Below are 12,817 nucleotides of genomic sequence, written 5' to 3'. Positions count from 1 at the left end.
GAGCCGCTAAAATTACGGCAGTTTTAAATAATTGCCGATGAGAAGTTTTCCGTTTGAAAATAAAGTATGACAGGAGGTCTGCGACATCGCAAAGCGAGATACTTGGTTGCGGACTTACACCGTCTATAGGTTGTTTTCATGGAGTAAAAATTTAGTCTGGAAACGGCCTTGAAGTTTTTGTGCGTTACTTATCTTATGATGAGTTTGCTCATTAAACGACGAGTGGACGCGAGCATATATTTAAAGGCTGGAGATGAGTAGGGCGGAAGAGAGGATGAGAATTACATCTCCGTGACCGCGATGATTGATGGAGAGACGACCGGACGCTGAGAAAGGCAGCTCGCCGAGCTCATGCCACAAGAGAAGGGCTGTTGGGTTGAGCGCGGGGCGCCCCCCCCCTTCGCCCCCCTTCGTGCCTTGGTCAAATGTTAACACGAGATCCGAGTGGAGCTTCAAGTCGTGAATCATTATGTCCATTTGTGCTCTGGGAAATTTCCCACCTGTTCGCCAACCCAAGAAAACTTGGACCACCAATTTTTCCTCGCCCCCCCCCCCCCCCCCGACCCCGTCATTTCTCAAGGGCCAAATAAAACTCTCTATCATAACCGGAGTTGCCGCGCCGCCGTCTTTCAACTCGGAGCCACTCCAAGATTCCATCATGTCGGTCGGTGCAAGGAATTTTTGCGGGATTCTACGCTAGGGTGTAGCGAAAAAAACTTTTTTTCGCGCATGACATTCGCTACCCCTGGAAAGTATGTGGTTCGTGCATAAAAGAGCCCACAAAAAATTTCAGCGACCTACGATGACCGTAACCACTGCCACTTTTGTGTCAAAGTTTTGGATTTTAGGCGAAAACCGCTAAAAACGCAACCCGCAACACATTTCTCGGGGGTTGTTCCGGGGGGCTTGGGGGATAAATTTAAACAGTTTCAGGTAGATTCAACACTATATGACAAGTAATTTCAGCATTAAAATGTCCTCTCGCTGATTAAAATAAGGGAACTTATCTTAAAATACCGTAGTAAAATCCTATTATTTTCAGCAAATCGGTGTTCTCGAACAATTCGTTTATAAATTTTTTGTGGGCTCTTTTATGCACCAACCACATACTTTCCAGGGGTAGCGAATGTCATGCGCGAAAAAAAGTTTTTTTCGCTACACCCTATTCTACGCTACAGCATACGAAAAGTTTCGCACATACTTAAGAGTCGCTTTCGTAGCGCTCTTTGGCGCTCTGCGACGCCTGAGGACCCGTTCAAATAGTACGTAACGCAGTTTTCCCGATATTTTGCCCCCCCCTTCCCCTTTGAAACACACACCGGTAACGGAGCCCTGCACCCCTTTTTGAATAACGTAACGCTGGCTTGACCCCTCCCCCCAATTTTCCGAGACGATTCATTCGGGAAGTTGGGGATTTTCAATTTTTTCAAATTTTTTTGTCCCCCCTCTCTCCTTGTGACGCACCGTAACGCTGGATCAACTCCCACGTCCCCTCCTAGGTGCGTTACGTAATACTTGAACGGCCCTTAACCGCCACAGAGTACACGGTCCTCCCACACCCGGTCAGGGAGTTTGGTGCTCCCCCATTTCCTCTGAAACCCCGAGTCGCCACCCTGTCACTAGGCGCCCCATTCGTCTCCTCCCGGGAGGAGGCCAATCAAACATCTTCATCGGCAACCCCTCTTCCGTCATCCTGTTAACATGACTATACCAGCAAGCTGCTAAGTCATGACGTCGAATTAGATGTAATTTTCGACTTCAATACTCAATCATTACGGACCCGATCTCTCCTAGAAATTCCAGCCGACTTCCTCCAGAAATCCATCTCCGTTGCTCTAAGCATACCGATTGCGAAAGTTTCGCGTGAAAATACCAAAAAGTTCGTTGAAAGGCTGAAAAAAATCATTTCTAAGGGGAGGAAAAGATAATCAAAATCCGACCAATTAAATGACGACAGTTAAGTTGACGCAGCAAGGCGATACCTAAATATGAGTTCAGCCAATCAGCAAGTGCCATTTCCCCCGCCTGGCTACATCATCAGCGCCCTCCAAAAATATCGTTTTAAACGTGCACCAAACTGAGACCAAACTGAGATAATTGCCAAAAGAAGAAATCACTTAATTTACATTTCTAATTACTTCCCACATTGAGCTGAAAAAGAAGCTTCAACATTGGAGGATACTTTTCAACGTAATATGATGTTATTATGTGGATGTAGAAAAAGAAAAAAAAAAAGAGGGAGAGGGGGAATAACAATTAGAATTAATAAAGCGAAAAATTTTAAGAAATCAATTTATTAAAGTTGTATTGCAAATACATAAAAAATATTTTGATGACTTTTTTCACTCATGTCATCTAAATGAATACCAAAAATAATACCTACATATTTTTATAGCTACTTGCGAATGACTCATTCAAGTTCAACTGATACAATAAATCAGCAGAGGTACAAAATTAGGACTTTAGTATATTTTTGAAATACTTACATCAAACCACCGGTTTCTGGAGGAGAGCACCTATCGTGGCAGGAAACAAAGAAGTGTAGTTGATCACTGAAGTTTTAGCCTTTTGATTTCATCTGATTTAAATTCAATCCTGAAAACAGATGGAAAAATATTTCATTCCGTACATGTAATGGAAACATTGCATCATTTGAATGATCTAGATGAGCTGCATTCACTATATTTCTTACAATTTTTTTTGCAGTGAGAAATTGAAGAACAGTAAATTAAAAAGTAAAAAAAATATGTAGCTTTTTGATGTCATACAGCAGCATTTCTCAAATTGAGTCAGGCATTTCAGCAGATTGAATAATTCTGCCATAACTTTTCCAATTATATTCCATTTCAGAAACAAAGAATATTGTTGTGTTCCGTTTTCTTAGCAGTTTCCATTCATAAATAAAATTCATCAAAGTAAGATTCCGGAAATTCTTAATTGTGTAAAGATAACTATGCACTTAAAAACCGAAAGGTCATTTTTACATTAAAAACGATGTTTTAATATGTAGAAACTAAATTGCAAGATTAGTTAAATTAGAGACCAAATTTCAGTTATTCTTCGCCCACTAGGTGGATAAATGAACTATCGTTCAGATTTTGAGAAAGTTAAATGGTAGAAACTTGAGGAAAAGCCCAGTGAATTCTATGAGGTAAAATCCAAAGAGTTGAATGGATATATGAATAGTGGTTTATTAAGAATATTACCTTAAACTCATAAATTGCCGAACTTCTGCTGGTGTGAGGCGCCAAGATAAGGAGCCCCAGTAGTCTGTAATTTCGGAGACTTTCTCCAAATTAAGGACAGTTAAAATTTGCGTCAATCGTGCAAATTTATCTCTGATTGACCAAGTTGTTGCTTTGCTGAGGTAACTCACAAGAGCTCGAATCTCTTTATCAAGAGCTAAAGCACCCAACTGAAAAAGAAAAAAGAAAAAAAACTCAATCAAAACACATACATTAAATATGATTAATAATGCCTTGAATACCTAACACAGCTAAGTTAAATACACAAAAAATGAATCTGATTTTTTTATATTGAGACTCATAATTTTACTGAAAATTATCAGCAACTGACATTTTTTTAATCCACATTTGAAAAGATAAGAAAACTGTTTTGGGGGAAAATTTGAAATTTTTGAGAACCGAACAGTGAACATTTCTAGTTCGTACAATTACAAATCAGAGTAAAAAGCTCCAAAATTGCAAGACTCCTGTGATTCTTCACAATTTTTCAAAACGTAGGGAATATAAAGAATGAACACATGTGTCTATACAAATAAAATTTGAAAAAAATTAATGGATGAAAAACAAATTAAATTAATGAAAAATAAATGAAAACATAACAGAAAGAAAAATTCAGTAAATACATAATAGTTCATAAGGTAGATGACTTTCACTTAAAACTGGGACCAGAACTCAGGGTTTGGCTGATTAACTCACTTACCTTAAAAGATTTGGAACAATTTGAAAAAGGCAAGGATCACAATTTTATCTCTTAGCATTCATCACTTTGAAATTGGCAAAAAAAAAAAAAAAAATAAAATAAACTTGACATTTGAAATAAAAAAAAAAAAAAACAAATGAAAATTGAACCAGGGTAATTATGTTTAAGTAAATTTAAAATCAAACATTGGATTGCTATAATTTTTCTGAGTGAGGATAGAGAGCAAGCGGACATTGAACCGATGCCTTTAATATTGAGACTACTACTTCGAAGATCTTCAGTCATTCCATTTAATGGCAACATGCTTCAATAAATCGTTATTCAAGGTGCATATTAATTATTTTAGAACATTAATTCTTTATCGATTGACCTGCAAATGACAGTTTAACTTACAATAATTTGAAAGGTTGACTTATCAAAGAGCTATGTAATCACAGGACAATTGATCAAAATGGTTTGATGAAAAGCTGCACCAAATAAAAAAAAAAAAAAAAATACATCAATGAAAAGCAAATGCGACTGCTTTAGAAAGACAGTACAACCCATCAGGCACCCATATCATAATTTGCTTACTTTAACAAGTAAACAAAGAGTGTTTTTTTTTTTTTTTTTTTTTTTTTTTTTTTTTTTTTCTCGCTGTTTTTTTTTCTTTCTTTTTTTTTGCTGGTTAAAAATGCGGGTGCACAAAACATCCCAGATTTTTTTTTAATTTTTTAATTTTTTTTTTTTTGGGCAATAGTCCCATTTCAAGTTGTTTTTGTATTAACAAGAAAAGTGGTCTGTTATAAAAAATGTTGGTGAAACCCGTTTAGCAAAACATCATACCAAGCAACAGGTTTGGGCTATGGGGAGGAGAAACCTTAGAAAAGTAGCCAGATTTACTATGTGGGACCGGTTAAAAAATGCATTCATGCCCAATGGATGTGAGGTGTAGGATGTAGTTAATGGATCAGTGTTAAAAGATGGGATTGCTTTGAGCTTGTAGATAGGATGAGAGATGAGAGGCTGGCCATTTGTAAGGTAGGACAAGCACAAGAGAAGCAGATGCCTGAACAACCAGCCATAAGAGCGCATAGAGCTGGCTTTCATCCTCGGAAGATAAATGGGTATGTTTTATGTTTTAATGTTTGACAACCATCCGTTAGAATAAAGACAAAATTTCATCAATTTTATGCTTTAAAATTAATACATATGTGCATGTTATGTACAGTAATGACTGGACAAAAACATGCTCTTGTCAAAGCTAGAAGTAAAAGCAAAAAAGCAGGGTAGCAAAATAATTACGAGGTTAAAATGGGTGCGTAATTTGAAAGAAAATAATTGCTAAAAAATTAATAATAAAAAAGTCGCACCAGAAGTTTTAACGCCAAGGTAAGAAAATGAAAATTAGATATAAATAAAAATAATAGGTCAACTTACCCGATTGAAAGTTGTTTTTAAAATGACTTTTTCAATTTGAGACGATACCTCTACCGCCAGAATTGTGATTAAAGAATCATAGTTATTGGGCAGTAGCCTATTTTTGAATTCAGACAACAGAGTTTCTAAATTCATTATCAGATTTCTAACAAAAGGCTCATTAGCTTCATAAGACGCAAATTCATCCTGAGAATGAGAAAATAACACAGAAACTCAAGATGAGGACATAATTTAACTAAACACTTGAAAGTAAGGAAAAAAACTCAACATGTGGAAAACAAGCCTGAAAATATCAAAGAAAAGACTGAGACGTTTTGGTTAGTGATCCAGCCATCATCAGTTATGATTATCAGGAGGATCCGATTATTCTTATTTCTCATCACTTGCAAAAAATTTAAGACTCAAAATTAGTAAAATTGACAAATGGAAAATGAACTTTACGTATTATATTGCTCGACGACACATAAATTATATTACAACATTATGTTGACTGAGGAATGTATTTTGAACTGACATGATTAGTTGGCACAAACTTTTGTTTTTTTAATTTTCAATTTCGGTGATGGCTGATCCACCATTCACAGATTCTAATGAAGAGTTGATGTCCAGCCAAGAGAGATCATCTTTTAAGGAGTACCTATTTAAAAAAGAAAAACGCATGTCAGTGTTACGCGGGCGACTGATTAAATCAGTCTTACCTCTGATAACTGATGATTCATGGTTAGGAACGTATCCACCCAAGGTCCGACTCGAGGTTTAATTGCTGAAACCTGCAACTGCTGCATTCCATAATCAGCAACAGCTCCAAGGCTTGCAGTCACTGCACTTAAGCCTGCTAAACAGCTATCTAACTTGGCCCTTTCTTGCTCTGTGTAGCATTGCACTTCTTCACACAGACCTTTGACTAAAGTGTTCACATACTCTGTACTCTGTTCACCGTTGTTCAAATACGTCTAGAAAAAAAACGAAAAAATAATGATAAAAAAATAAAAGCTGGAGGGTTATTTTTCAAATAGAAAGGAAAAAGATACCAGCTATTGATAAGATAGAAGTCAATAGACTCGAGGTAAAAATTTTAGCATTTTGATGCATATTTCCTCTTCAAAATATCAAAGAAAACACGATTTGCACAGCAAAAATGACTGAAATTAATTTCGAACCAAGATATTACTTAATATTAATTTTTTTATTCGGCATTGGTTACAAAATATTTGAATTTGCTGCTCATATAAAGTCAAGAGTTTGATTGAATCAAATCGCACACTATAACAGTTTTGGCAGGCTTCTCAATCAAGCCGTATTCTTTTTCCACCTTGTCTGGTTTCAAGAAAGGACAACTTGGAACAGCTGAGCAGAAGCGCTTAGATTGAGGTTGTCATATTTTCTTACTTAAAGGCTATCTTGGCAATGTTTAGTAAGCGAGTCAACTCAAGAGGATTATTGTTTTTTTTTTTTTTTTTATGAGCTGATTTTCTAAAATATCGAATTTTCTCCCGAAATCCTAATTTTTTAAGGGAAAACTTAGATTTCCTGGAAAGTTGTTATATGCTGGGAAAAAATGAATGATACTTTCAGATTCAGCCCTAAAAATCCCCAACGAACCATGATGATGTGATTTTTACCTCATTTTGACAGTAGACCTATCGACGGTGTATGTCAGCAATCACATAACTTGGTTTGCAACATCGCAGACTTCCTGTCATACTTGATTTTTTAATCGGAAAACTACTCAAAGGCAATTCTTAAAAACTGCCGTGATTTTTCTTCTCTGTGCAAAGAAAATTCTGCAAAAACTTCAAGGAATGATGTCAATTTGTTCTCTTTTAAAAAAATAACATGGAGGCGGAGATTTTCAGTCACCGCAAACGAGATATGTGATTGCCGACTTACGCCGTCGCTCTGTTATTACTGAAGAAGAAGAAACTTTACATACCAGAAAAGTAAGTTTGGTCTGCTCTGAGTCTGACTGCTGTAATCTTCCTTGCATAACAACAGTGTAAGCTTGTGTCAAATCTAAGTATCCACTTGGGAAACCCTGCTTCAAAACCTGCTTGATTGCTGAACACAACTGAGTTTCTAGCACAGTTACGGCAAAGTTCACTACAGCACACACTCCATCAATGCTTGAACTCGAACCAGCTCGCCTACACATGAACAGTAAATAAAAGGATAATAAAAGAAGGCAGAACAGACTTTGGTTGTAAGAAAAATTAATCCTGATTGGAATTATGTACTCAGTAAGAAAGGAAAATGAATATTAAGTTACTTGAACAAACAACTGAATTAAATATTCCGGTGCTTTTTTGAATAAGGCTGCATATTATTACATGACATTTTACAAAAAATTTGTCTTGTGGTTGGTGTTCGTTTAGAGCTCTCCTGATCTCAATAATGTGTGTGAATCCGACATTTAATTTAGGAGCCAATTAATTCACCCAAAGGACTTAATTGGCAGATAGATCCTCCTCAGATTCTAGATCAGTTGAACGTATGTAATTCACAGAACGGGGCCAAGTACACAAGTACTCATGCTTTAGCAGCAACGACTATCAAAAATACTAGGAAAAAACTTGTGGATTTAAAAAAGTAACTCTTAAAAAAATTGTTACAATTCATGTTTAAGGAAACTATTTTAGGTATGTACTTTATTAAGTAAGTTTTGAGGACAAAGTGCTTAAAAAACTCTATACGGATCGACTGTAATTTTTAACTTTTAGGAAGTTTTTAAATAAATGGACAAAACTTTTAGAAAGATGTAATTTTTTCGAAAGATTGCATAGAGACTGAAATGAGCATAAGATTGCTTATTGCAATGGGTTTATTACCTGATACATTTTCTAACGATGAAAAATATGTCATCAATCATACTGGAAGTCATGGCTCCATTATCTAGGACATCCATGGATACTGCTTTCCTCACACTTTCTTCCATATAATAATGCTCTAGTAGAATATATTGGCCTATCAATTCTTGCATGGATTTACATAGATCATTATCACTAAGTACACTTATTGCCTCATCCTCAGTTTTGCCAGCTGCCTCTAGATCCGCCTGAAACAAAGAAAATTTAACCAAAGTTATTTTTCTGATGGAGACTAGGGATTCTGAGAGCTGTAAAACAATTACTTTTTGCCTTACTTACAAAACAAACACTATTTCTGCTCTCTTGTGTTACATGAATGAGCCACATCTAAGGATTGACTCTCCATGAAATCAATTGTAGGATAAAATATTTAAGTAAAGTATTACAAACCAAGCACTTATTATACTCGTTGAAAATAAGAGAAAATATTAAAATACGTATTCAATCATTTTGTTTGAGAGTTTTAAACTCTATTCTTCTAAACTACAGCTCACAATTATTTATGGCTTTGTTTCCACAAAGCTGAGTTAGAAAGTTGTAATTCTTTTGAGTTACGTCTTCCTTTGGTGCATTCCTTCGATGGTGAAGCTCACTGCAAATAATATGTTGAGTTTTCTTTGAACTGAAATCTTTTTTTTTTTTTTTTTTTTTTTTACTACTTCAAATAGCCCACAAGGGCTAATCCACGCTTTTTAAGTCCCATCTCCCCTCCGTCCCTACTGAACCAGTCCCAGGCAACCATTGTTTGACCATCAAACTCGGGTCGCCTGGCCGGGAATCGAACCCGACCTCCCGATCATAGAGCAAGCGCTACAACCACTACACCATAGGAGGCCGACAAATTCTAGTGACAAAAGCTAGATCAACGTTAAACCTAATTAGACTGATACAGGTGTTTCCTCCACTAAGGTTTCTTTGATGAAATATAAATGAGATAGCTATGGTACTGACTGAAATTTTCAAACACTCACCACTATTCTTCGCTTGACAAATCGAGAATACAGTTGATACCTAGAATGAATTGCAGTGATCTCATTCAGAAGAGCATCTAAATCTTTCGGATCAATGCGGTCTAATTTTGGATTTGACACTCCTCTTAGAAGTTCTTTAACTGTTTGAATTCTACGACTTAAATTTCTAACTCTTGAAAATTCATTTAAAACTAATTTACTTTGGCGATCACACTCTTCTTGTAGGTGCGCCATCATTTTCACTAGATACCCGAAACCTTAAACATAAAAATACAGATGTGATTAATGAATCAGCTTTTAAAGGACCAGAAAAAACTGCTGGATACATTTGAATAGAGTAAAGAGGTATTTGAAAATTAACATTTTGTGTTTGTACATAGATTGACGAGGGCTTAAGAAAAGGAGAGGGTTACTTTTACTTAAGAAGAAAAAAAAACAAACAAACAAGGAAACGGTTTTTCAGTCCTCTTCTTTCAATTAATAAACAGAAAAATAATGCATATCTGCCTAGGGATTTCTTGTATACTATGAACAAAATTAAACATTGGTATAGACATAATAGAATCGGTAGGTTTTTCTTTCTTGAATTACGTACCTAACAGCTTGATTGGTTTGCTCCAAAAGTCTTCTGTACAAAATGAATCAATACATGCATTTGATAATAAAGATGATATACTTATTATTTGCTTACTTACCATAATATGTCTCAATCAAAGGCTGGTGAATTTCAAGTGTGTGGGCAACATACTCAAACAAACTGGTGATACAGTCAGCAAAAACTATGCAAAAATGTTTTTCAGATTCTTTGACACTTAATGCTGCTCGTAACTTAGTGCTGCTATTATCTTTTATCTATTCAAACAAAACAACACATAAATTTGTATCAGTTAAAAATAAAAAATTACGGCAGTTTTAAATAATTGCCGATGAGAAGTTTTCCGTTTGAAAATAAAGTATGACAGGAAGTCTGCGACGTCGCAAAGCGAGACACTTGGTTGCGGACTTACACCGTATATATGTTGTTTTCATTGAGTAAAAATTTAGTCTGGAAACGGCCTTGAAGTTTTTGTGCGTTACTTATCTTATGATGAGTTTGCTCATTAAACGACGAGTGGACGCGAGCATATATTTAAAGGCTAGAGATGAGTAGGGCGGAAGAGAGGATGAGAATTACATCTCCGTGACCGCGATGATTGATGGAGAGACGACCGGACGCTGAGAAAGGCAGCTCGCCGAGCTTATGCCACAAGAGAAGGGCTGTTGGGTTGAGCGCGGGGCGGCGCCCCCCCTCGCCCCCCCCCCTTCGTGCCTTGGTCAAATGTTAACACGAGATCCGAGTGGAGCTTCAAGTCGTGAATCATTATGTCCATTTGTGCTCTGGGAAATTTCCCACCTGTTCGCCAACCCAAGAAAACTTGGACCACCAATTTTTCCTCGCCCCCCTCCCCCCCCCCCCCCGAACCCCGTCATTTCTCAAGGGCCAAATAAAACTCTCTATCATAACCGGAGTTGCCGCGCCGCCGTCTTTCAACTCGGAGCCACTCCAAGATTCCATCATGTCGGTCGGTGCCAAGGAATTTTTGCGGGATTCTACGCTATAGCATACGAAAAGTTTCGTACATACTTAAGAGTCGCTTTCGTAGCGCTCTTTGGCGCTCTGCGACGCCTGAGGACCCGTTCAAATAGTACGTAACGCAGTTTTCCCGATATTTTGCCCCCCCCCCCCCCCCAGATAAGACAGGAATATTTAGCCAATATTTAAACAATATTGTTTTGGTATTTATGCAAACATTGGGCCAATATTGGTTAAATATTGAGCCAATGTTAAAATCGTACACCATCTTTCCTTTTGGCATAAATACTGTGCCAATACTTTGGCTGAGAATACTGTGCCAGTACTTCAAAGGGAAAGTATTTGGATATCAATATTGAGACAATACTACACCAATATTGAATCAATTTAGGGGTTCGCAGCTAGGGGATGGTGGAAAAAGGGTTAATTGTGGAAATAATTTTAGAAACCATGAAAAATAAAAATAATGAAACCACTGGGATGTTATTGAATCGATTTTGCAGATTAGAAATATTTCATCCACCTTGGGGATTGAACCCGGGACCTACCTAACACTAACCGACGACCCTACCGATTGAGCTTCACTAGACGATGTATTTTAGTGACTTAAAACCGGTATTTAACGTCGAGTTGGACGGGCAACTAGGATATTTTCCATCTGCCTGGATTTGTCCGTGTATTTATTTTACTTTTTACTTTACTATATTTTTTAAATTTATTTTATCGTTTTACTTTGTTTTATTTCCTTGCTGACTCTATTTTTTTCTTCACTCTATTTTTTTTTTTTTTTTCAAGCACTTCATTTTTTTTTCTTTAATTATTTACTTCTTATTCCTTTACTTTGTTTTGTTTTACTGTAATTTATTTTAATACTTCATCATAATTTTTTTGACTTCAGTTAATTCTTTAAATTCATTCTATTCTTTAACCTCATTTAGTTTTTTCCCTTATACTTTATTTTTTTCTTCATCTCAGTTTTTTTACTTCATCTTCAGTTTAGTCTTTGACTTCATTTTATCATTAATTTGATTTACTTCATTTTATTTCTCTTCTTTTGTCTCTGTTATTCTATTATTTCCACCATTCTATTATTTTATTCATTTTTTTCTCTTTAAATTTTTCATCGACATTCTGAGATGCATTTTGCATTTGATTGCAGTTTGATGTCTTCCTCATAAAGACTATGCAGGTGCGATTGCCATAATCTCACAGCTGCACAGCTACTAAGTGCAAGTTCTACAGGAGACGAATAAGCACACGAGATCAAGAATTTCTTCTTCAGTTGAATTTAAATGTTTCATTTGAAATTTGAAAAATAAAAAATAAACAACCAGATGTGAATGAATGATAACATTCTCATTCAATGATAATATTCACAACAGTACATGAACTACAAACGAAACAAAAAAAGAAATAAACTGAGATCACGCGCAAATACATTGAAAATGACCTCAAGGAGGTGGAAATTCAACAATTTCTTGGGAGGCAAAAAATATATATTATATTATATTATATTAAATTTGACAACAACTGCAATAACCTTTATGAATAATAAGGTTGAAAATAATGGATAATTGTTCACAAAGAACACGTTTGAGCTACGTCTTAAATCTAAGCCTTATTATGTTTAATACTCTTCGTTATGGGCAGGCATTTAGTATGATGACTTATACCGATTAGGATATCGAAAATATTTTAAAAATATTTTGAATAGCAGTATTATTGTTTAAAATATTTTCAAAAATATTTTGAAAATACTTACCAATGCATTACTGTCTTTTAAAATGTTTTTAAAATATATAATAAATATTTTGAATATAAATATTATATGTACTGATATTTTAAAAATACTCTCACGATATAAATTTTTACAGTATTGAAATACAAATATTTTGAAAATATTTTTATGATGTTTTGGGTAAACATATTATTTTTAAAAATACTAAATGATGATTTTTTAAATATTTTCTAAAAAAATAATTTTGATTATAATATTATCAAAATATTGTCAGTATTGTGTAAATATTGCGACAGTACTGACAATA

General features: G+C 35.5%; 1 protein-coding gene across 1 annotated transcript; it reads right to left on the bottom strand.

Moving 5' to 3' along the window:
- Window positions 1-2,278: 2,278 nt before the first annotated feature.
- LOC140224550 (conserved oligomeric Golgi complex subunit 4-like) lies at window positions 2,279-10,063 on the bottom strand. The gene is made up of 8 exons (XM_072300212.1): window positions 9,895-10,063; window positions 9,200-9,456; window positions 8,190-8,416; window positions 7,298-7,508; window positions 6,063-6,317; window positions 5,365-5,550; window positions 3,207-3,415; window positions 2,279-2,595 (listed from the first exon to the last, which is right to left on the bottom strand). The coding sequence occupies exons 2-8, from the start codon at window positions 9,434-9,436 to the stop codon at window positions 2,550-2,552; spliced, it is 1,371 nt and encodes a 456-aa protein (XP_072156313.1). The 5' UTR covers window positions 9,437-9,456; window positions 9,895-10,063; the 3' UTR covers window positions 2,279-2,549.
- Window positions 10,064-12,817: the final 2,754 nt, after the last annotated feature.

Source organism: Bemisia tabaci, chromosome 4 (assembly GCF_918797505.1).
Source record: "Bemisia tabaci chromosome 4, PGI_BMITA_v3".
NCBI lineage: Eukaryota > Metazoa > Arthropoda > Insecta > Hemiptera > Aleyrodidae > Bemisia > Bemisia tabaci.
Note: the sequence above shows the minus strand (reverse complement) of the source record. Positions and strands in the feature narration are given on the sequence as shown.